This window comes from Anopheles marshallii, chromosome X, assembly GCF_943734725.1.
Source record: "Anopheles marshallii chromosome X, idAnoMarsDA_429_01, whole genome shotgun sequence".
Lineage (NCBI taxonomy): Eukaryota > Metazoa > Arthropoda > Insecta > Diptera > Culicidae > Anopheles > Anopheles marshallii.
The window spans coordinates 14,934,464-14,955,312 of NC_071325.1; the positions used below are offsets into that span (position 1 = coordinate 14,934,464).

Here is a 20,849-nt window from a genome sequence, read left to right on the forward strand (position 1 = left end):
ATCTTGATAGTAGTGAATATGACCTTCTTTGGTCAATACTGTTTAGTATAAATTTTCTACTTCAATAGTATTTAAACACGTTAAATTATATTGATACTCATTTTTCCAATAATTCATTGATTTCTAAGATGTTTAGATTGGAGTGTTAGAATATGCACATGCCTTTCTTCACAATATTGGCCTTAAGAATTGTGAAGAATGGCCAAACCGCATTACTAGATAATTGATACTATTGCAGAATTATAGCGATATCTGCTTGTTTCAGGTATGATCTTGAACATCGTTTCTTCTCGCCATTTATTTACTCCATTAAAATGCCTTCTTATCCTGTCCTTATTTCTTTATTTCATGTTCCTGTTTATCTTCACCCTGTGCCTATAGTTTGTGTTTGTTGTACTTTTATATCTTTCGTGTATTTGCCTCTTCTTTCCTTTAGCGTGCACTCTGTTCTTTTTCCTTGTCCTCTCAACTCATCCATCCTATTTCAATGCCCAGCGATGTTCGGGACTGTAAAAACACCTCGCAAAACAGTGATACGATCAGCGTCGGAAGCAGCATCAATATAGTCTGGCGAGGGAATTGTTTTGCAATTTCTTTTCCCATTGAGAACCCACCATTGCGCAATGTCCATTTGATAGGTAGATGGATGGGAAGATGGGTTCATGCTAACGAAGATGATGCCTTGATAGCGATTATAGCATGCATATGGTATTTACACCTTCCCTCCACCTATATCTCTGCCCTAACAATGCTCCCTTCCTCTTTTCTATACCGGAGTTGTCAAACGTAAAGAGATGAAATATTATCCATTAGCCAAAATGCCAAAATGCATATAAGTCTGAGCGTGTATTTCATAGTGAAACGTTGAACGCATTATAGGAACCGGTACATTTAGGAACTTAGTAGGTGAAATCAATTTTATTTTTGGTGTCAAGATTTTCTATTTTGACGCAATGGACATATTGTTTTTGCAGAGACTTGTTCGGTTCGAATTACTGCAGAGAGATGAAGTGCTATCCTGACCATCTTCCAAAAAATTGGTTGATGTAATTCCAAAGGAATGTGAAGAGATTCTGCATCGCGCGTTGCTTCACTGGATGAAACATAGTCTGTAATTTTGTTTTTGTGACTGCAATGGTACAATTGCTTTTTAAAGCTTTTTTCGAACTGCATGCGTCACAACGTTCCAAAGAAGTTATACAAACTTAAATCTCTCGTCCGTCATGGTCGATTTGACTTCTTTTATGGGTTCTCCTATCTTAAGAAAGGCCAGATTTTCAAGCAGTAGTTTTGTCGTGGCCACCACATGAGAGAACACCGGGTTAGTAGATATCACCATAAAGTGCAGCAGAACCTAATGATGAAGGTCGACAATAAAGTCCCATCCCTGCAGTCCCTAAATATTGAAGCAATTTCTCGAACCCAGTTCATTCGTTTTTTTTCGAAGAACTGCAAAAGAACGACGTTGTACTGCTGAGTATGCAAGATTAATTCAATACGTTCTTATTGCCTTAATTCTAAATTAAGTTCTATTTCTTTCTTCTTATTTTTTTATAGTTGACTCTTTTTATTGTTGTCCGTTTGTTTCAAATTGCATTCAGGAGAGTAACGCCTCAACCCCTTGATGTTAATAAGGAACTAGTCCATACAGCTCTTTGACGTGCGAGCGTGTGTATATATGTAACATTGTTGCACATTATGCTTTGTCGCACCGGTGTACATGCGTCTTGGGATCTTGCCATTGATTTGCTTCCTTTACCCTGTCACATTCCTACTTTCTTCGGAGGTTTGTATGTTAGACTGTTTGTTTGGTGCGATTTGTTTGCGCATTTGCTCGCCCTGCTTTCCTTTATTGTGTGCATTGGCCAGTGGTTCATTGGATGAAGGGTCGAAAGGTGTGAAAGAAGGGGAGGGAGGGGGGATAGGTGGGAGGGTAGTAGGAATGTTCAACAATCACCAAGTTCCTCCCACCACACCGGTGAAACATTAAGGTTTCGACGCAATGGAGAGGCAAAAGTATGACAGTCGTGGAATTGTCAGCATCCGCAGATAAAAAGGAATGTGAGATATGACAGCAGAAAAAAAGGAGAAGTGTTAATGGGTGAAGGAACTGGAAACGACTATGAGCAAACAGTGTGCAACATGCAAATATATGTTTGCATACTTAAACACACAACAACCGCCGTTTCTACTCGGCCAGGTCAGGTGTCCTTTTCAAACACGGCGCAAAAAGCTTACCACAAACGTACAGCGAGTAGCAAAACTTGTGACCAACGCTGCCCGGTGATGTTGAAACGGATGTGCGGCGGAAATTGGACATAGCTGATTCGGGTGGTAGGATACGCTGCGCCGCATTTACATCAGCTGACTGCCACGCACGATGAGTGTCCTAGCTTTTAGTGTCGTATTGTGTTCATTAATTCCTCGCCACCATCTCGGCCAACCTGCACACAAATGTGCGGGTGTTTGTTGGTTTTATTCCTTCGCACCTCCGGTGCCAAACCGCTCTTAGCAGCTGTGCTGTTGCAAGCCTGCTAGCTGTTCTGAAACAGTATGTTGACATAAGAGAAATTGGCGAATAGTTTTGCATTATAAACAACAGCGAAAAGTTTGTGACTATGTTATATGTTGAGCTAGGGATACTGTGCCACCACATATGTTCGTCTAGCTGTACGCATTCATACATCTCGAATGAAGTGTTAATGCAATTCAGGTGTCATATTATACGTCTGTTCCAATTTTGAACTTTCATCCTCAGGACATTCTTTCGCAAAGCACGATAGCGGTCACTATCCAGGTTCGTCCAAGGTTTTTAGTTCCAGACACGAACTGCTTCGTCGACTATCTGCCAGCGATTGAAATGATCGCCAAAGCGCATCCACTTTACCAGTTAATGGTACCAATCATCGGTAAGCGATTCATATTCCCTCCCCCTCCCCTCAGCCTCCTCCCTCCACTTCGCCCTAGATTTTAACACTCTTTTATACTGGAGCCAGTAACACCTAAAATGCTTCTTCTTCTCAACTTCTTCAATTACCTCCTGCACCAGTGATTAACGAGCTCGAGGGTCTTTCAAAGGGAATAAGACATCAGCCACCGAAACAGCAGACGTTGGCTGGTACAGCAGTTAGTGAACTGTTAGTACCGGCATCGAAATCATTCGCATTACCTACTGCTCCTGCAAGTGCTGCGGACACGGGTACTATACCAACCAGCAATAGTGCACCGATACCCAACCTCCAGCATGCCGCCAAGGTCGCCGAATCGTCAAAGAAAGCGTTACATTTCATCAACTCACGCAATCCGGCCCTCAAGTAAGTCTCGCTCCTTTTCGGATTGAAAACAGGAATGATAAATTATAGTGTGTAAACTGTCAACTCTTAGCAGTACGTTGAAATCAAATTTTCACTACATTTATGTGTTGTTGTTTATAATTTGTATCTTTGCACGACGTATTAGATGCGTTACGACGAAGGGATCCATATTGAAAACGTCATCATTCACGGAAGAGGATGATGTAGGAGAGCTCAAGTCTAATGATGATCGTATACTGGAGACGGCGCTTAATCTTTGTCGCTACAATGTGAAAGACAAACAGAGTAAGTGAACTTGTCCAGATCATTGTCTCGTCTAATGATAGCTTTTGGTAGACATATTAGAAACATTGTACAACATGTTCTCATGTTTAATTTAATACAATATACACAACACTTTCATGTTCATTTCCAATTTTCTCTCCGTCTTCTATTCGATTAAATAATCTGTCTATTCTGTTCTGGCTTTAGTTGTTTTGTTTTTATAACAATCTATTCTTCATGTATATAAAACCTTTTTCTGACAGGAGTAGGTTATCCCGTGTTTTGAGTTGTAATAACTTAACTTAATTGCTTCTAATCTACTTAACACTCTCTGGTAACATGCATAATTGAACCTAGTTTTAAACTGATCTGATCTAACCCACTGACAACAACTGTACTGGCCTAAACTATATCCTTTACTGTAAATATCTTTGTGTTACACATCTAAGGTCTATTGAATATACAAGTTTCGTAATATGAGGGTTCTAAAAAAATTAGATCAGAGTTAGGTGTCCTGTCGTCCATATTAAAGGTAGTCTCCGGAATACATTACTACAGTGGATCTTTTTTTCTTATTTGAATAAATTGTATTGATTTCATAAACTGTACAGGATGTTCAAGAAATATTAGGTACTATGTATCTCAGAAACTGTCTGTACAGTATTCTTTTACCTACACATAGCCTAGGACGCCTAACGGTCAGAATAAAACCCACGATGTCCATGTCAACATTGGCTATTACGAGACTTCATTATTAGACCTTGTATACACCTCAGCATCCCCACAAGTTGCAAGTGTCTTACGCTTGTTAGTTTGCTATAGAGTTATTAGTTATTTACAATTCTTTATCTTGTTCTAAACAGTCGAAAATCGCAACCTAACTCTCGACGTCGTACTGTTAACGACCGACAGAAACCTGCGCGTGAAAGCCATATCAAACGACCTACCGGTGCGAGAATTACCAGATTTTATCAAGTGGGCTGGGCTGAGCGATTAGCAAATGGCGTTCCGTTTGGGAAACAGTTGGGTGGCAGCCTTTCGGTAGCGGAAGTGAATGCGCAGCGTACATGCTGTGTACATCTAATTTAGTTAATATTGAGTTTAAAAAATGAACGCAAAATAGCGTCCTTGGGTGGTTTCTTGTAGTGATGATCTGTACGTTCGGGTTTAATCTCGTTTTAAGGACTGAGTATGTATAGCAACGGAGCATACATAGCACGTATTGTAATGCTTGCAAAGAGTAGACATGACCAGCAAGGTGTTACGCGAAAAAAAGAACAATTATTAAATTATAAAAATAAAATAAAAAATAATAAAAATTAGCGCAATGTGTACTATCAAATCGTTGGTTTTATGCTGGAGAACCATTTTATCAAAATGGCCATGAAAAAAAAATAATAATAACATTTACCAGATGCGTCATGTTCCGTACGCAGGGCTGACTATCCAGCTACGGGTAAATGAAGTCAAAAGAAAGCTAGATGTGGCAGGCTTAGACCTCTTGTGGTAATTGTGCCGATGAAAAAAGACGCGTCATGTGCATTACTGCTATTTTATTACGAAACTGGACAATGAAGAAGAGTTTTTGTATGAATATTTATCCATCTAAAGGTTGAATAGTTTACCCAAAAGACACTTTTTTATCACAAACCCCGATTACGTATTGCATGATTGACGATTTATTTTGGTTACTTATTATTTGACTCAAATATTAAAACTTATCACTTTACCGTCTGACGACAACACGGTGGTATCGAGTGCAAATCAAAGATCTGAATACCATTCCCCCATACCATGGTTTGCTAAAAAAACAGCCAGTAAGGTGAGTAGTGTTCGCGTTCTAAACTGTCAGCGCGATGCGGTTGGTAAAACGTTAATACAGATATCAATTTATTTATATTTACCGAAAATCCAGTTAAAAGAAAGATTCTAATGACAGTTCTAAAGACAATGTTCTAAAAAGTGGTAATGCAAGTCAGGCAAATACAGGCCAGGGGATCTCAAACAGGATTATAGAATTTCCATCAATATTAAAAATTGCATTAGAAAATATTGCATGTGTCACTCCAAAGCCGAAAAGAAATGTAACTATAAAGAAATACGACCAACGGAAGAATTACATATCTAGAAGAAATATTTTTCGATACGATCGGGGTTGTGTGTTTGGATCAGAACTGACCTTCTAGAATCATAATTCTAGCATGCCATTCGTGTATGGGCAGATATCGCCAAGCCCAAGACGTTTCGTGAAACAGCAGGCGAACTTTTTTTTTTTGGCAGACTTTTTCTAACGCGGGAGTTATTTTGTTTAAAAGAAAAAAGTTGTTAGCGCGTAAATACCTTAAGACGTCCACTAAGTTTACAGTTAAGGTGCTCTTAAAAAGTTAAGTTCGTTAATACGTTTAACAAGTGAAATTTATCAGAAGTGCTATTACTCGCCCTGAGTTGTACTAAATGAATATTAATATTGATTATTCATAATATTGACCCCATTTTATAAGTCGTTACTCGTTTCGCAGTTATTATAAACAGAGATAAGTTATGCGGAAAATTGAAATAATACTCACTGTCTCACTGCGTTAAATATATGAGAACAGTATGGAATTTGTAGAACATTTCTTTTATTTCACATTTTCTGCTTAAAGTTTGGCAATTTTTATATTTTCTTTTTTTTTGTAACTTTTTTGATGTTCTAGAGCTAGCCAATAGGCAGGTCAGGCTTTTGCATAACGACAGCATTCTATACTTAGTTCAGTTAAAGGGATATATGTAACACATCTTAATTTCAAATCAACCAATTGCTTGTGTTTAATCTACATGTACAGTTTTAAGTTTCTTTCTATTCGTTCGTAACTCAATTGCACTTTCGACTGATGATTATACAAGCGCTACTAAGCAAGATACTATGTTTGGAATCTGCGTGAAACAGTTGCGAAAGGCTTATTTTTTAATCAAATAAACGCATTATAATTTTAAAACATGTACAACGTTGTAAAGTGACGGCGCGAGTACAACATCCGAAAGCATGGAAATAAAAATCCATTAGCCAATGTGCTTTGAAAACGGTTAGCAGAAACTCACTTCTCCAAGCAAATTAGCAAGCTCATTCATGCCTAAACATGGTTTACAGCCTATTTGGGGGATGATTTGACAATTATGTTTTTGTGTGCTTGCCTCCATTACTATGACAACACCTGCGTTCGTTTTTGTTCGGTTGGCTGTCCTTGATCTTCTTGAAAACATAAACAAAGTGCATTCTATATACGCAAAACGCATCGTAAATACACAATGAGGAAACTATTAGCGAGGTTGATGAGGATTGCTTCGTTTTTTTGGGGGTATTTAGTGTATAAATCTTGCCATGGCTTTTTTGATATGGCTGTGCTTCCTACCCTTAACCGTTAATATAATTAAAATTTTGCGTTTGTAAAAATAACGCGTTTGTGAGCTTGAGCAATGTTTCAGGTTCTATTCTGGTGAGAAACGAGTTCTTTGGGATCCAGAATTTGGGACTTACAGTAATAGTCCAGAATGGGATCTATTGCAATTCGAATATGTCAGAATGGGTTCTCGAGACTAGAATCCAGATTTGTCATTACTCGTATCTCTATAAAAATCGAATACGTCAAATTCTAGAACTAATCGAACGAATTCTAAAAAAAGAATTGGAACAGAACGAACTCATACATGTCATGTCTCCAAACATGTCTCGGCAACGAAGAATAAATTTAGAGCAGCAAGTTAAGCTGGTCAATAACAATCTGTTCAAGAGATTCTAGGATTAGATCTCTGAACCGAACAATCCGGACGGAATGTTAAGTTCTTCAGGATTTGGTATCCAAAAAAAGCCCAACATGGTTTCTTTTTGAAAATGTGATCTATTATGATTGTAACTCGAGACTAGAATCCAGATTTGTCATTATTAGAATCTCTTTGAAACAAGAATATGTCAAGGTTCAAGAACTAATCGAAATTGAAGTGTACGTATTTTTATTATTTGGATTCAGAAGATGGATCCGAATCGGTTGGATCGAGTTTTTCATCGGACCGGAAATTCTCATCACTATTATCGCGTAGGGAGCCGTCGTAAATCGTTCATGTTGATCACACTTTTATCACCATCACACTAACGTGATCCAACATCAATTTTGACCTTATTAAGCACTTTAGCACAAACAGTGAAATTCGTAACATCACCCAGTAAGCATTGCTATTGTGGATTATGCCCTCTGTTATTCACACGCCAGTGTTAAGTGGTGCAATTATTCGCTAGAGACAGCCTACAACATCAGCAGGATATTCACCGATGAGCTCGAAAAGGATTGACGTATGATTTGCTTTGTGGAGTAGAAAATGAACTTAAAGAAGCTCCCTCTCGAAGAAGTATCAAATAAACTATCAAACCGGTATGGGGAGAACCGAAGGGATGGGAAACGGGGGGAAAAAATATGTATAAGCTCCATATTGCCATCCCAGGTAGATGGCAATTTTATGGTAAACGCGTAGAAAAATCCGAAGAATCAATTACCGCTTCCTTCTGACACATTGAATTAACGTTCCTCTTCCTTCTCGTTCTTGATTTCTGTTCTCGTTTCTATCCCTGTTTGCATTTTTCTGTTTCCAAGTCAACGCGTTACACATCATTTGCCAACTTCCTGCTGCTTCACCCTCAGCGTGCTTTAAGTTCTGCTAACGCTCAACTCCGCCAGCAGGAGGAATGAGATACAAAATAGAAAAAGAAACTTAAAGAACTTCCTCATTGTGGTAAGCGACGAACCCGTCCGCGCGGGTTCCCGACCCGGTCGAACGGTGGGTCATTTAATGTAGAATTCACCTCCAAAGCGGTCCGTTTCGCGGTTGTTATGCGTCGTACACGTTACGACCATTACGAACCAATTGTTACCGGATGCGCCATTTGTATGGTGGTTTCGTCCGTAATAAGGGTAAACATTGTGTGTGATCGATGCATCGCGATGACAGCTACTTGACACTGATGATGATCGCCGATTGTTCGATCGGTGCGCGTTGAAAAGAAGCTGCACATTGGAGCAATATATTATTTTCGAAGAACGCTAATCCTTTCATGACCATCTACGGCCTGCTGTATGTTAGCATATCGTTTTTGTGGTGTTTTTTTTTGTTTGGCAAGATTGGAAGATATGTAAATGTAATTGCATATTAATAACAATCTTTGAAATCTTTGCCGGGCTACGACAGTGACGCATAGCTATTATTGATTAGCATGTATCAATTATAATGTCTTGAGAGGGTAAAAATTAATTACATTTAACTTTAACGCCAAGCAACATCTTCAGGCAATTTCAGCATCAAATGAGAATATGGCTAAAACAAAAATAAATAAACAACCAGTTGGAAGTTGATGAACTAAGGTACTTTTTCCATGAATCTCTCTCTCTCTCTCTCTCTCTCTCTCTCTCTGTCTCTTTACCTTTTTGCTAACGAAAGCTCTTCTTATCCTTAAACCGGATGAGCACGTCGGGGGCAAAAAGATAATCGTATCTTGCGCTTAAGGCTAACGTTCGATCGCGGGGACAGCATAATACACTGTCTCGAGCGATCGATGACCGACCTAACTGCCGATTACCTGTAGATAGAGCGATGGGTAGAAAGAATGGAGGAAAAAGAAAAGCAACGATTGAATCAGCACGAGAAAATCGGGTTTATCAGCAAACGCTGGGAAATACTGTGGAACAACCTCTCCCCCCCCCCCCCCCCTCCCCTCACCCCTCCTAAAGCCCCTTTAGTTATACCATCAATGAGAAGTTCGAGAAGGAAAAAAAGAGAGGGTTAGAGAGAGAAAAAGAAAGAAAGAGAATGAGAGAGAGAGAGAGAGAGAGGGAGAGGACGTAAGGACAGCACCGAAGTCATCGCCGTTCTATTACTGATCGTCGTTCTGTTATGTTTGTTCCCAGCCCCGTACCATACGCCTCGTTTTGAGGCACGGTGCGCACAAGGATGACGACCTTCCAAGGCCGCAAAAGCTCCTCCATAATTTGTGCACGCAGCAGGGCCAAGCATACCTGCCGACCGACACGCCGGACGGGCCTCCACATTTTCGTCTTCTAGCGTTGCGCCCCGTGTTACATAAACATCCGATCGTGCGGATTCCTGCTCGAACGCTATCGCTGTACCGTCCCGGCCGTGTCAGGCAACGAAATGTGGGGTTCGTCGCTTGTACAGCGCAACAAGCGCATTGATGTCTATCGTTTCAGTGTTGATCGGAATACTGGCAGGCGGGCAGGCGGGCACATGATTACGAAAGCGCGAGTGAGTGAAAGAGAGAGGGAAAGAAAGAGAGAGAGAGAAAGAGAGAGAGAGAGAGAGAGAGAGAGAGAGAGATGAAGAGCAGTTAGAATGGAGGAAAAATTTTGTAAAAAATACAAACACACCGCAAAATACACATTTATATCCACAATCCACCAACATATTCCGCATCGAATGCTGCACAACATGGCAATCGGTTGTTTATGATTATTCGCGTGCATGCGAATCTTAGTGCGGGCATGTTGAACACGTTACATAATTGAAATCCAAAGTTATATGTTGCATTCCCTTTTTATTGCTACTATTATTACGTTTTTTCTCTGTTCAAAAGCACATCTCAAGAAAATATCAAGTTCTTCTACCGAGAACAGACCGATCTGCACAATAATATTCTCCATATATTACATTTTCTTTTCGATTGAAATTGTTAGTTATTATAAAAGAAATGAGAAGAGTTTCTGTTTGCTGCGAAACGGAACGAATTTTAATGCCAGCTTTTCGTGCCAAAAGTCATTGCTAACTTGGCAAGATCCGTGTATTGGTGGTTTTCGACACGGTGAAAAAATGGTTCTCGATTCCACCAAACATCCCCAAACTCCCGTCCATTCCTGTTTTAGACTCATCTTCCACCCTCCACTACCACCGAGCAGCGAAGGGTGAATGACTCAAAGGACGTACGGTAACAGAAAAAAGGGCAAAAATTGCAGCGAAATCATTTAGACACTGGTGGTGATGACGCCTCGCTGTTCAGCGGTTGGCCGCGCTGTTCAGCGGTTGTATTACAGCTACCCTCAAGGATGCATCAGTGAGTCGGCTCGGAGAGTCATTTAGATCCGAAGGGAGAATTGAAACATAAGTACCGATGATGGAAGACATTTTCGTCCTGTCTTCATTATCGATGAAAAGTGGGACGGAAACGCGGTACGGGGGAAACGTTGCAAGGGAAGAAGGGATACGGTGGTTAATTTTTGATTGATTCGGATGGATTTATGGGTTTGTTGACTCACAGCCGGCGGTGGCCTTGTGTGTCTCCATGGCATCGATCATGAGCTGGAATGAGTGGAAAAGTGGCTGGTTTGCGTTTTTCCTTCTCCTCGTTCTGATTTTTCATTCGTTTGAGGAACGAAAAAAAGTAGCAACAAAATCAGGCGAAAGCGGATGCACGTGTAAACACCAATACTAATTATGCCAAACTAACGTTGCTTTTCATGGAGGTTTAAAAAGGGAACACCCGTAGGTTTGAATTATAATAGCACTCACGAAAAACTTAAATCTATATTAAAATGTAGCCGATTCTTTGTAAAACTTATTAATTGTAAAACTATTTAATTTCTTTAAGACTAGAGCCGCCGGTCAAATTTAACAGTGCTACCTTAGCTAGTGCATTATTTTTATACACCTTTTCAATGAAAATGATGATTCAATGAAAAGAACTCTAAATAATAGTAAAACATGATTCAACTCTTCAACATATTCAATAATAAAAAAAAGTTTAAATTACGTAGCAACTCTAGTGTTAAACATAGTGAGTAGAAGCTATATTAACACTAGAACTACGGGAGTTTTTAGTGACTTTATCGTTGATTACCTTATGAACTTATTTAAAATTTGTTTTCAATATTCTTGATATTTTTACTAAATAATAAATTTGCAAACGATATACTGATATGATATCCGATATACTGATATGACTAGTGAAAATCAGGGGTTTGCTGAATGAATCCTTTGAGAAGAACGATTGAAATGAATCTTTGGCAAAAAGTCATTTCAATCATGAGGTGACTCACAAACGATTGAAGAATCTCTTATGATAAAGAATCCAGTTAGAGTCCATAAGTAGTCTCACTTTACACTAGTGTTGAGTGCATTAAGAATCATTTGAGAAAAGCAATTCTAACGAGTCTTTAATAAAAAAGTATTTAATTGACATAACTCATTAACTTGAAAGTTCCTAGATTGTTTACAGCTTAACGAGTCTTGCATCGTTGAAGAAGGTTCTTGAAGGTTCTTGTATCGGAAACAGATTCTAGTCAAAATGATTGGTCATTTATTTGCATTTTAGTACATATGCAACAAATACGACAATGTTTCGAGGCTAATTATTCTTTGATTTGTACGGCCAATTGTTCCTAATTGGCTTGGTAAACTTGAAGTACCGGTATTACTTCGAACCCGAGGAAAAAATGGTCAAGTTTTACAAAATAATTGTTTAATTTATGTTTCTGCTACCGCATTTTTTTTAAGTGGCTCTAAATGATACTTTTTGCATGTCAAACATGAAGCAACCACTGGGACATTAAAATAAAACACACAGTTATACCTGATTTCACATCATGATGTCATAGCTGTAAATGAACACAAAGGACGAAAGAAGATGAACAGCCACGAAAATGTAACCCAATAAGCGAAAGAAGACCAAGATGATGATATGCTCCGATAATAAAAAAAAAGCACAATGCTCATACTAATAAAACAAAACAACCACCAAATGGAAGATAAAAACACCTTTCGCTAGTGTGGTTTGTACGCGGAATGGCAGAAGCGTTTGGCCCATAGCCATCACACACGCATGTCGAATTCCCGGCCCGGAGGATCGTGTGCCACGAACGAGCGCCGGATGACGTGACGTGTGCGTGACGATTCTAAAGGGTCCACGGCACACACCGAACGGCATGGGCAGCAAAACTAAGAGGAAGATCGTCATCGAGCTTCATTTGCCCCGACGCTCTTACTCATCATCATCGTCGTCAGCAAACGGCCCAGCACCGTCATCAGCCGTTAAAAACACAGATGACCTTCGCCGAGGACAACAATGATGATCATCATGGAACGAACGAACCAAGTAAGCTAATCATAGTTCAAGTTTAAGGTTGCTGAAACCCCCTTCGCCCGCTTCACCCCATTTGGTTCCTTCCCACCACCTCGGCCCAGCAGAGACGACCCCTCTGCTACACTGAAAATCCTTCCGGTGGTTGCAGTGCACAACAAGCGATTCGTTGCCCGTTTTCATGGGGCCAATGCGCACGGTGGGCACACCATCTGGCCAAAATGTTGGGGCAAGGATTTGAAAAAAATATTTCTTTTATGTTGAATTTCATCACACATTTGCAACTCTACACACAGCGAACGGTTTACGTACGTTAATGCGTGGCAAATAATTCTAACCAATGAGTTTGGACAAATTAGCTGCACCGCCGCTACCACTGTGCGATGAGCTTCTTTTCGTCACTGTACGAATTGGTTTACAGCGGGGATGGTTCGATTAAATTTAATTTTTTGTTCGTTTCGTCTAAAATTTTACCTACCATCGGACGGGTTGGTTGTTAGGCAGTGTATGTATGTTTTTTTTTTTTCATTGCCTTTGCTTAAGTTTTTTTTTTGTAACACTGCGCACTGCTGCGTCACTTCAAATTCAACAATGATGCGCGGTGCGTTCATCATCTGTTTTGGAAACGGCAACAGCATATTAACGGAAAAAATTTAATGTGGAATGCGGTGGTGATTTATATCTTGGCGATGTCAGACGTTTTTATTCCCCGATCTCGATTCGCATCGTATATTGTTTTGGAATCTTCTTTACCACCACCGTGGCCGCCTCAGCTTTCGTCCTCATATTTCCCGTTCCCTTTTTTCCCAGCCGTTTCCCACTTAAATACTATTGATTGACCACCCACTTTGGAAGAGGAAGAGGAAACGCGGGTGAAGGCAGAGGGGGCGGGAGGGGTAGGGGATGGGTGGAGGTTGAGACTCAACAAAAATGATACTGATTGGCGTCGGACGCACGCGACACGGAAATTGGAATGCTACGACGGGTCGGTATCGTCTTATAGTCATCGATATAGTTGCGTCATGACAAGGGTTTATTGTTGATATTTTTTTTGTTGTTGTGGTGTGCGCGTGATTGTGTCTGTATGCGCTGTTTTCAATTTTTCCTTCCCCAAATCACTCGTTCATCGTTCGCTGCGTTTCCGCTTGGAGGTGGAATTTTAATTGCATCAAAGGGAGAACGGACGGTGTTTCGGTGGCGGATTCTTTTTGCGGCAGGGAAGTTTTATAGTAAACAAATTAGCTAAATTATAATTCGAAGCGATTTTTATTCCGTTTTTGTCTGCCAAGGCCGGCCTCAAGGTCGACGCTGCTCGATGGTTTCGTAGTTAGAGCTTTAGAGGTGATGAGATGTTATTGCTCTCTTGGGAAGCGGGATTGTAATTCCCGCGTGTCCATCTTCATTCTAAATACGATATAAACGCATTGCGCAAAATGAAACAAATCGTTTTGATGTTGCTGGAAGAAAAACTTTGAATGTTTCGTTTGAGGCTGTTCACGTTGCCAGTACATGGAATTTTGATGGAGCAATAAACTATAGCAAATAATATTAACGACGAACAAGCAAAGCAAAAAAGCAGTACTAAAATTCGTTAATGAATTGGACCTAGAGAGTAGAAATCGGGATGTTGTAGTTAAAAATGGCGAGAGCTTATGTTACTTGAGTTAAGTTTTATTGTTTATATACACTTAGAAACTAAAATAGTTCGTACTTGCGGTTTTCGAAAGAGTATTTTTATTTAAACGTGCATTCATCATTCAAGAGTACGTAAAAACTAAACAAGAGTTTGAAACCAAATAAAATTCCTTCTAACGCTTTTCTTGATCGTGAGAGTGCAGAACGAATTTTTGGATTGTAACTTCGTTACTTGTCAGAATATTGATTTGAATATGTTAAGAGATATTCTTGAAACCTCAATTTTCGACCTGCAACGTCCGGTGTTAAGTAACGGAAAAAATAGGGTGACATTGGGACATTATATAATGTTGAAATAGTAACTATACGACCATATTTTTATCGGCACAACAATCTCAAGAGGAGGATTTGGTCTATCATTTCTGGCATTCTTTGACTTTATTTACTCTTAGCTGGATGGTCAAAATCTGCGTTCAAAGGATTGGTCCGGATGGGATTTTGTGTCGGCCTTTTCGTGTGAAGACCGACGCAACTACCAATACACCACCGAGCCGCCTCTAAAGTTCACCATTAGTTCGCGATAAACACAATTCTGCGTAAGGTGGTGTAACCAGTCAGAGTGCGCATTTTACAGGCGTCCTCAATTTTAGATCAAACCAGAAACCAGACTGCGACATCTATACAGTGAGGGTTGCGAATTTCTGCATACAGACGACTTAGAAGACCTAGAACTTTGAACGATTTTATCACTATAATATCGATACGATCCTCGAAATCCTTAATAAAGAATTGCCAAGGCACCGCTAGGTCCTTTACTAGTGATACTCGTATGTGAAAAATAAATAACGAGTAGTTTATATTCAGTTTACAATCATTGGGACTCCCAATAGACTAGCATTTATGCAGGTTCTAGGCCGTCAGACACACATCGCAAGGAAGTAGAGTTAAGATCAGCATGAATAAAAATGTATCGTTTGTCGAATATATGAGAAGAAATAAAGTGATATCATCCGCCTAAAGCAAGTGTCCAAAACATTCTATTTAATTTATTTTAAAACAAATCAAGTCTGCTGTTAAGCGGCTTAAAAAGATGAATAATATACAGCCGATACTTCCATAAACATAGCGTTGTAGTTCCCTAAATGTAGTTAAATGTTTGCGAAAGTGGAAGTGTTCGAATAGGTTATTGAATACCCTGGACATAGCGGAAATTGGATTATTAGATTAGCAAATGTGTGTCTAAACTCATTGTTTAGTAACTGTCTGCATCTTGATGAGGATCAGTTCACATTGAAGTTTATATGTTCAAGTATATCCAGAGTTCGAGGGTTCCAGTTCCGTTACAGATAGTTCCAGAGAGAACGTCTGCAGCAATTAAAACCTGACAGTTCGTTTTGTTTCGTCTGTTTTTTAATGGCTCTAAATCGAGCAAAATGTATCGTGACCGGTAGAACATTGATATTGTCGTTTGTGAAGAGGATAAATATTAGAAGGTTGAGGAAACGTCTCTTTGGTGCCAGACAAGGTATTGCGAATCAAATGCATTTAAATTTTCTAGTACTTCTCTCCAGATTGTGGCTTGGCTTTCGAACCAACTTTTCATCAACAGCTAGTGATTAGTGGGAGTTTTTGAAGTTTTTCATGGGTTTCAGGGGATTTTTTTTTATGCGTCCATATGAGTTTCTTATGTATTGCTACCAAAGGGTGGACAGAAAGATTCAATCCAGAATGTTCTTCCATTTTTTTAAATTCGTACACAAGGATCTGATAGACCGAATCTGTGATGTTGTGATGGCGTTGAAGAATCACCAGGGCAAATTTCAGCAAAAGACCAAGTCCATCAAATGTCTGATGAGTAGGATTATTTGAAACTGACCAAGTTGTCAAAACATCAAACATCAAATATTACATATTGGACTATCTGCCGCAAAGTTTTCTTGCGTGAAATAATTATTTATTTGCTTTGCCGGTTTATGCGTGTTATCAACAAACGATACTGCTTCTGACAAATGCAACAGAACAGTAATCTGCACATAAGTTTGTTTGTTTGAACGATTTGTTCTTTGCCTGTGGAGTGTACTGAAGCTAAGCAACGGGACATGGCTAATTTATCTGTAGCGTGAAGAGAGTACAAGCGGATCGTATCAGTAATGCATGGGCTGCAAACAAAACAAACACATTCCAAAACCTTTAACCACGCAACCCTCTATTCAGTATTGTAAGCGGAGGGACGTGGTAAAACCGCAAAAAACAATTGCGTTTCGAAATAGATTTCATCCTGAATTGCTGATAGGGATATGATTGATTCGAATGGGTGTATTTTTTTTACTTTCCGTCAGACCACGCGTTCGCTCGCCATCCATCCATCCATCCGTCGGTCGATGCTGTCGAATTGCTCTCTGCTGCATGTGAATGTGTGTTATTTTTTTATTACCATACCCTGTCCCGGCGGATGACGACGGGATTCGGGATAAAATGTATTCCTGTTTTTCAGAGAAAGGATGTGAAGGTTGACACAACCATGGGTTTTGTATGCTGCGAGTGAAAGGAAATTTGTTTTCATTCATTAGCGAATTTTGCTAATGCCGAAAACGCACAACGGTGCGAACGCAGCCGAAAGGCACACACCGGCCAACGGCGATGGCCCCGATTCCCCGTGGCTCTGGCACATGTGTGACGAGTGTTATTGCATATATGCACTCGTTTCCCTGCCCCAGCATCCCGTAGCATCCCGCACGAAAGGACAACACTGCGCAATCATCGTTGATTGCTGGTGTATTATTATGCTGGCCCATTTTGTGAACGAGGTTTGAAGTTGCGAATAAGTTGAACAAATCGATAAGCGTAAGGGCGCACGGTAAGCGAGTGAAGCAGCGCAGAAGGAGGAACAAGAAAGAAAGAAAACCCATCTGATGCACTGATTGGATGCAGCTCGTTTCGAATATTTGTTAAGCAATAGAGCGCGTTGTTGTTTTTCTTTTTGCTTTGGATCATTTGCAACAGAACACTTCTTCGGCATTAGCGATATGGATGTGTTGGATTAGGTGTCCAGTGAAAGAGGGAAATGAAGGTAGAATGAATCAATTCAAAGCATCAAAACAACCTCGATAACATGGCAGTGGTATCGAACCAATTTAATAGCACCAGTAGGATAGCTGAAGGATGAAAATCGTCCACAATTTAACCACACCATTCCACAGAAAATCAATTGATCCGGATGGTGGTAAGTGGGCAAAGATATCTAAATAAGAGATAAAGAAAGGGAGAAAGATTAATTCATATTGAATTTTGTAAATATATAAATATAAATATTTCAAAAATAAAAATATGTTAAATACGAAAAATTTCAAACTTTCGTTACGGTAACATTCTTAAATATTGTTACATTTACACATATACATAGCATTTGCATATAGGGTGGATTACCCTATTATAGCAAAAACGGGTATTTTAGAGTCATTTCTCGATTCTATTTACGTTAAACTCGGGGTAGTACCTCAAGGTAAACCTGGAATTGTACACACTAGTTTTGGGTGAATCTGACTCACGTTCATGAATGAATCTTTAAACCGAATGAATGATTCTGTATCTCTGTTAAGACGATTAATGAATGTTTAAGTTTCTTAGCATTCAAGGGGGAACTATGAATCGAAGCTTGAATCTCCGATGATTCTTGATTTTATGCGCTATTATTATTTGCAATTGAAATTTTTATACTCAAGAAATAACATAAGTACTTAAAGCGTTCAATAACATAGACCAATTATAATAATAAATTCAAGTTAATTTAATGTTTGCAAATTTAAAATTTATTGAGAATTGATTCATGCATCTTTGAACGTTCATAGACTCGCATCACACTCAACTCAACTGTTCACTGAAAATTCTTTTGAAAAGATTCATTAAACACAACATTACTGAACACACTCTCGAGCTTTTTCAAACTGAAATTGGTTTTCATAAAAACCTTCACAACTGATACACTGAAGCCATTGCAAATGTTTGAACTTCAATGCTGTTTCGCATGTTTGTAATCTAACACTAGAATTCTGAAAGCCAGTTTTGTTTAACCTAGTACAAGCTTATAATAAATTTTTTTTGGTGAATTTTGATGAATGAATTTTTTCAATTTTTATGAAAAACTGGATTGGTTTCAATTAAACGATGTTCCCGAAGATCAGATACAACCATAGCTGTTTTGGTAGATTTACTAGGAACGTAGGATTTACTGGAATAATTTCGGAGAAAAAACTAAAGGCATAGACAACTGAAGCTCACGATAAAAACTGGACCAAATTCACAAATTTTTGTTTTTATCGAACTTTGCTAAGATTCTGACGAACCGGTGTACTGTTACTATAATAATACTAATACTTGTTAGAGCATATTTTGAGAAAAGCAAAAATAAAGAGCCAAAATGACAAAATACTCAAAGTACTCAACTTACTCAAAAGGCTTGCTGCAGGAGTCCTCTAAACCGCTCACAGTCCAATACCGTCATCTGCCAATTTAATATCCCACATCTATTATGCCGGTCTTTCGACCTGAAGGGACTTTACGGGTTGGATCGTCCAGTGTCATTCTCATGACATGACTATCTGCCGAAATCTGGCATGTCTAATTCGCTATAGGATAGTGATTTCATCGTACAGCTCGTTGAATTTGTTTCATTGTTGAATCATTGTGGCGGATCTAACGGTGGGTGTAGTAAGCGGCCGCCTAGGGCCTCTCCGTGTGGGGCCCCCCGAAAAAAGCTATTTAGTTAGAAAAACTGTATAAATAATGCCAGAAATGTGCCCGAAAAGCGTCGCTTTATCCCTCTCCGTATGTAAGAGGGGGCTCGTAGTGTATTAAAAGGGATCTCTAGAGATCTGCAGACGTAAGAGAACGTACGAGACGTACTAGTCTCGTAAGTCTGTCCGGGATTCCAAAGAAGCTAACTGCGTCGTAAAGTTTTACCCTTGATATGCTGTCCTATGAAGCCTTGAAGTCGATGAAGAGATGGGCCTTGAAGACGATGAAGAGTGTAGCTGTTTCTCCGCCTTGTGATATGTTCCAACTATCTCTTTGACGAATGGGACAAAACGTTCTTGTAGTACAATGGAGAATATTATGCAGGTGGTATTCAACTCCGCAATATCACTGTAATTGCTGTACTCCAGCGTATCTCCTTTCTTGTATATGCGGTAGATAATACCAAGATCCCAATCGCTCCTAAATAGATAAAACTCATACATTGATGATTTATTTTAACCGTAATTGGGTCACTAAACCCGTCAATTATTCTTTTTCTAATCTATTTTAACATTATTGGCATTTTAGATACAAAAATCATACATATGATAACGAAACCGAAGCTATAAAAAATAGTTATTTGGAGAAAATTTTAATATTCCTTTTCAAAATAGATATTATTCTTCTTTATCGGCTAACAAACCTCAAGAGGACGAAGAACTACCATTTCTGACTATTTCAGACTTTATTTACCCCTGGCTAGATAGTTAGTCCTGCATACGGGGGATTTATCCGAATGGGACTTTGTACCAGTTCTGCCATGTGAAGACCGGCCGTCCTCTAATAGGTATTAGTTAATCATATTTTCGCAATAATTAAGTTAAATAATGGATTAGCATAATGGATTGTAATGCAGAAGAAATTACACAATAATCAAAATTTATCACAAGAGTGACAGATGACATCACAACAGCATTTCAGAATATGGTTTATCACGTAGATTTTTCCATCAAATTTCAATGAACAAAACCTCTTGATCGCATCAATTGCCTTGGTAAATCGTTCACATTGGTTACTCTGGTGATTTGCTAATTGATTATTGACCAAAAGGTGCGGAATTATTGGTATTAAAAAAACGAACATGAAGCACATTTCATCTTCCCGTAACGGTCCATTAGTACAGGTGACGAGGGTGCCCCATTCCTGTATTTATTCCACTAAATCATTTGCATTGCCTCCCTCACTTTTTTTTTAAACCTCCCACTTTACATCATAGAACTGTGCAAAATTCATTCCGGACAATCGCCTTTGCGAGAGAGCATTCGATCGACCGAACAGAAAGGACCAATACTAGACCGGACGCTGAATACACCACCTACAGGAGGCGATCGGGGGAGTGTGTGTGTGTAGTGCAAAAAGGGGGCGGATAACAATGCATGGATTTCTTTTTACATGCTCGGCCACATAATAGGAACCTTTCATCCTTCGCCTACGCTTCGAAGCTAATATTAGCTTTCGTTTAGCGCTGGCAAAGGGCTAAACGCAGCACGGCCGATGGATTGCATTTCCTTAATTCCTCCCCATTATACACGCGCTCGTTTCGGCCGGGAAGCGAAGCAGGGAAGCAAAAAAAAGAAGCCAACAACACATGGAAACATGGGCAAAATGGACAGTCGAAATTTACATGCAACTGGATAATTGATATTAATTCCTTGGCATGGACTACCCGGTTATGTTTTTCCTGCAACCGTGCGCCCTCGGCGGGTCCAGTATGCGCTGCTGGTGCTGGA

The 20,849-nt window shown here is 39.5% G+C and overlaps 1 protein-coding gene across 1 annotated transcript in view; it reads left to right on the top strand.

Annotated features, from left to right (window-relative positions):
• Positions 1 to 4,575, top strand: part of LOC128710512 (telomerase-binding protein EST1A) — a 34,813-nt gene extending 30,238 nt beyond the window's left edge. The window contains exons 14-17 of the mRNA XM_053805571.1: positions 2,759 to 2,909; positions 3,050 to 3,314; positions 3,460 to 3,599; positions 4,442 to 4,575. Coding sequence (XP_053661546.1) covers positions 2,759 to 2,909; positions 3,050 to 3,314; positions 3,460 to 3,599; positions 4,442 to 4,575 — 690 coding nt within the window. The remainder of the gene's footprint in view (positions 1 to 2,758; positions 2,910 to 3,049; positions 3,315 to 3,459; positions 3,600 to 4,441) is intronic.
• Positions 4,576 to 20,849: the final 16,274 nt, after the last annotated feature.